The sequence below is a fragment of the Stegastes partitus genome, unplaced genomic scaffold, assembly GCF_000690725.1.
Source record: "Stegastes partitus isolate 25-593 unplaced genomic scaffold, Stegastes_partitus-1.0.2 Scaffold91, whole genome shotgun sequence".
NCBI lineage: Eukaryota > Metazoa > Chordata > Actinopteri > Pomacentridae > Stegastes > Stegastes partitus.
Genome location: NW_007577822.1, coordinates 627,792 through 632,829, shown reverse-complemented (window position 1 = coordinate 632,829; position 5,038 = coordinate 627,792). Strand labels below are relative to the sequence as shown.

Here is a 5,038-nt window from a genome sequence, read left to right as displayed (position 1 = left end):
AAGTCATAGAGTTTAAAGGCAACGCTTGGACTTCAGTGAAACTTAATGAAGGGTGAGCCAATAGGAAAGTGAAAAACTGACCTCTGGCTGGTGTTTTGTCATCTTTCAGGGTCATGACATGAGATCAAACTATTATTTTGATGTGTGTGTCTTTCTGTGTCTGTGATGCCTCAGAGGGATGAATGTACAGCCATTCACTGTCACAATGATGAAATACGAATGATGTAATCTTTAAAATCTCCAGACCAACTTTCACATGTTTACCGTGACCTCCCCGGTGTGGCTCGGTGGAAAACATCCGGCCTCGGGGATCAGGGCTCGCTGCAGCCAGGAGGGAGGACGCCGTCGCTGTTGTTTTTAAAGTTACGTGTTGTGATGATGATAGAAGGGGTCAACAGTTCATTAACCTCATCCTCCTCTGAGAGCAATTAATGAAGCAACACCAGTCTGGAGAGCCGACCAGACCGCTGATCCACACAAACAAGCCAGTAAACCTCCCAGCCTGTTACACTAGTGAAAGCAGAAGTAAACAGATCAAACCACATCTTTAACATAGTTCAATAATTCAGTTTCTACTTCTGCTATCAGTCGTCCTCAGCCTGGCTACTCATTAGGGCAAACCACAAAACTAATTAACAGTTTATTTGCAACACAACTGCATGTAATCAGGATAACGTCACCATAAACCTCAAACTGCTTCAGTGATGCAAATGTTGTTGAATAGATTTGGACACAACTTCATCCCATGACTGGGTTCTAACTCATCACGAGATGCTGAACTGAGCAATACCGATGAAAGGCATGAAATTAAATTGACTTTCTCTCTAGTACGCAGTGCTCTGATGCCTCCCTCAGAGTTTCTTGGGCACCATTTTGTTACCACACTCACAATAAGGCTTTTTTTTCCGTTTGGTAATTTTCTGGCTGCAAGCAAACCTGCCTTTGGTCGGGTATAAGAAGATTGAACCAGTTGGGTTTTTGCAGATCAGATGAAACGGTGAGCTATAGCATCATTTAATGAACACAGTCTAATCGTATTTCCCAGGTTGTCTCGGAGATACAGCCCAACAGCCTTTGCCTGGTTTCGTTACACTGCGTTTCATTTTGTGCGTTTAAGCACAGCGTAGAGCTGTATGTCATCCAGGCCAGATGCATATTTGCTGTCGTTAAGTAAAAGAAAACAGTCTTGAAGCATAAAGACACGTCTTAGCGTCGGTGCATCTACAGTGTAAGTAAACCCGTTATGCAGTTGGCTTTAAAAAAGACGATAGCTGTTCCATTAAACGTACGTAGGATGGGTGACTAAAATATGCAGCGAAGAGGCTTTCTGTGTCGACATGCTGCTGCTACAGAGGAGGATCGCTCCTGGCGTCTCTGGGCTGAGACGCCTTCATGAGTGAGATGACTGAAGTTGTGTTTATGGTCTGTCCAAACTGCATGCCAGGTGGTTAGACGGCATTGGATCTGTGTGCTCCACTGTGTAGGGTCTGTAGCTATGTCATACCCCTTTAGCATACATCCATCTATTTGCTCTACGGTTGTGTTTTGACGGTTGTGAGAGCTCTGGAGTCTATCCCAGTTTACCAGTCCATCAAAGGGCCACAACCCCTTAACTCAGACATACAAATAACGCTGAAGGAACTGTAACGGGCAGATCAGAGGTTGACTGAGTCCAGCAAATGATGTCATATATACACATTTTATTCTTTTCTATGGAGCTGATTTAAGAACTGGTTGTAATAATTTAATCTTAATATGCTTTGAGTATAAAACCTTCACCTCTTGTGGCCTTAAAATCTAAATGTGAAAGAGGTTTGTCGTGTCCTTCCTTGGAGAACTTCCAGCATATACTCATGTCAGCTACACTGGATTGTACAGGACAACAACATTTTAGTCCGCAGCATGTACAGAACAACAGCATGACATGACACATGGATAAACATTTAGGCCTCAAAAAACAGGACAAATGTCGTTAAAGACAAGCACAATCCCACAGCAGAGTCGTATCCATGGGTTCTACCATTTTTGCACCATGTGTGGGTTCTGAAGTAGCAAAGCACTACCATTAGCATTACACTACAAAACACCCGTTCCTGTTTGTATTTTCTTTTTTTTTATTATTTTTTTTATTTAATGGCCATAATCTTAACGGGGCAGAGCTCAGCCCAGGATGCAGCAACAGTGCCCCCTCAAAATAATGATGGGGGAATGGTTGTTTATGCTTGATAACGAGCACTATTATTAAAATGAGTGATTCACTTAAAAAGCCAGGCAGGACTGTCTTGCTGCATGATCCAGGTCCTCTGCAAAACCTTAAATATTCAGTGTGTAGGTTGTTAGCTTGGGGACTGTCGTGGTTGTTTCCAGTCGTGACGTGGATTTTAGCTGCGTGCGATGTGCTGCCAAATGAGTGTCAAGTGTGTGTAATGTACTATGTTTAGTTTATTGTGTTTGCAAACCAACTATTATGTAAAAGTAAATCTTAGCTGATTCCATTCTGGTTCACACACCTAAGTCTGAAATGTTTGGCAAGTTTAGATGATCCCTCCACAAAAAAGGAATTTGGGAGCCTGAACATTGTTTTAACTAAACTTTACAACATCATCAGTGGATGCATTTTATTTAAACGGAAAAAAATATAATTCATCTTGCACATACTCATCTATCCATAGCTGGATTGGAGAAAATATTTAAATTTGTTTATTTGATGGCACCTTGATTTTAAAGTTTCAGAAAAAGCAGCATTAGAGCTAATCACAAAGAATCACTGATGGAAATTCAGTTTACAAGAGTTTGGTTGTTATCTCAGCACTTCTGACCTGATGGTAGCGCTACGAGAACCTTCATCACCATGAATCATGACGACTTATGCCAGATTTCAGGGCAGTACGTCCAATAGCTGTACACTTCAGTGGATTATCTGACCTGCAGGCCGACACTGGCTTCCCTTGAGCCGTGTTGTGGACACAAGCATGTGCTTGACCTGAAACCTTAACACGCCGTGGGTGGAAGTTTCTAAAATCTCCAGAGGTGAAATGAGGTGGTGACGTCGGGACGAGTTAAAAGACTAAGAACAGCTTCCAGAGCCAACAGTTGTCGTCTAGCTGTGAGTAGAGCTCAGCTAAACCTAAGTATTGGTAACTGAACATGTCTGATTTTTTTTCAGCGATGCCGCCTTTTCAACACAGTACGTCGTAGAAAAGCAGACACCAGGACTGACCTTTTCTCAGCTCTTTGATTCAGAGGATGGAAAACAGCAGCGTCTCCTTTTACTTTAACTTCACCATGTTCATGAGAATCGGACAGTACCGCTACGTCGCCTTTGTCTTCTGCCTCCTGCTGTACAGCTTCATCGTTTGTGCCAATGTTCTCATCATATGGATAATACTGCGGGAGAGCACGCTGCATAAGCCCATGTATGTCTTCATTGCATTTCTGTCTATTAACTCTCTGTATGGTTCGGCTGGTTTCTTCCCCAGATTCCTCATGGACCTCCTGTCTGACACTCATCTGATCTCCCGTCCTGCTTGCTTCACTCAGATCTATATCATTTACACATATGCGTCCTATGAACTGAGCATCCTGAGCATCATGGCTTATGACAGATACGTCGCTGTGTGCCATCCTTTACACTATCACAGAAAGATGACCCCTAAAACTGTCTACACTTTGGCATTTTTTGCTTGGGTCTTGCCAGCCGGTAACCTTTCAATAACCTTGAATATGATTGTGAGGCTTCCTTTATGTGGCAACAAAATAGAGAAGGTATACTGCGCCAGCTGGAATATTGTAAAAATATCCTGCGCCACCGCCGCTGTCAACAACATTGGTGCTATGCTGGGAGCCATAGTCATAGCCTTCCTTCCTTTTGCTTTTATCTTGTACACTTATCTCCGAATCGTGCTCGCTTGTTGGAAAAATGCAGCAGAGGTCAGAGCAAAGGTGCTGCAGAGTTGTCTTCCACATGTCGTTTCCTTTGTGGTTTACTCCATCACTTCGTTTAGCGACACCGCCCTGAGCCGGCAGAGTCACGTCAATCCGTTTGCGGCTGTAATTTTGTCAATAGAGTTTATCGTCATTCCTCCGCTTCTGAATCCTCTCGTGTACGGCCTTAAACTACCAGAGATCAGACGACACATTGTTAGGATTTTATACTTAGATAAAATGACTTCCTGCAGACCTTTAGCAGAGTTTGCACATGTGCCGTGAACATTTTGTGCCATAAATAAAACAGGGGTAAAACGATCCGGTGTCATGGTGTCTGATGTAATCATTAGTTTTACTGGAATGACATTATAATTACAGGCTGCATGTGGTGCAACATATATGACATACGAGACTAAATGCTTTGTTTGCAGATGAGATTACAGTGAATTGTAATCTATGATTGGCCTTAAATCACATGTTCCAATAACAGTGCATCCAGTAAACCGATTCTTTGATGTTAAACATCTTTGCAAGTGATGTTTATTTTCAGGGTGAAAAAAAAAACAAAGCTAAAGTGAAATTAGATTATGTAAAAAAAGCAGCTTGAATGAGAGTAAAGAAGTCATTTAATTTTCTGTCCTTCTAACCTGAGATGTTCTAATGCACAGATACACAAAATGATCTGGAAGAGTTTTTAACAAAGAAATGTTCGTTTTGATTTGGTAGAACTGAAGTAAACTCTAGATGTTTTAGTTTTTTGGTATTTAAAAGTACAATTTTTGTTTGTATGAATGACATTATATACATCTTTTATTATCATTTGGACTGATGAGGGTTTTATGTGGATGAGCAGAACCACTATGATGGATAACTAAAACGTAAAAATACAAGTGTAGACGTTAAAATGCCCGGCTGTGGGGCGGACGGAGAAACCTACGGTTCAGAAGTCGATGTTTTCAGATATCGATCTGTGTGCAGAATGTACAGGAGTACTCGCACTAATCCCCTTGTGTAGGTGTATTCACATTACACAATTAATCATCCATCCATCCATTATCTATACACCGCTTTATCCTCACGAGGGTCGCGGGGGGCTGGAGTCTATCCCAGC

General features: G+C 42.0%; 1 protein-coding gene across 1 annotated transcript; it reads left to right on the top strand.

Moving 5' to 3' along the window:
- Positions 1 to 3,246: 3,246 nt before the first annotated feature.
- LOC103353997 (olfactory receptor 10A6-like) lies at positions 3,247 to 4,209 on the top strand. Its single transcript, XM_008277221.1, has one exon. It carries the CDS (start codon positions 3,247 to 3,249, stop codon positions 4,207 to 4,209), a length of 963 nt encoding a protein of 320 aa, XP_008275443.1.
- The last annotated feature ends 829 nt before the right edge of the window (positions 4,210 to 5,038 follow it).

Excerpts from the sequence above, each read along its gene's own strand:
- LOC103353997 (XM_008277221.1), top strand. The coding sequence starts at position 3,247 with ATGGAAAACAGCAGCGTCTCCTTTTACTTTAACTTCACCATGTTCATG.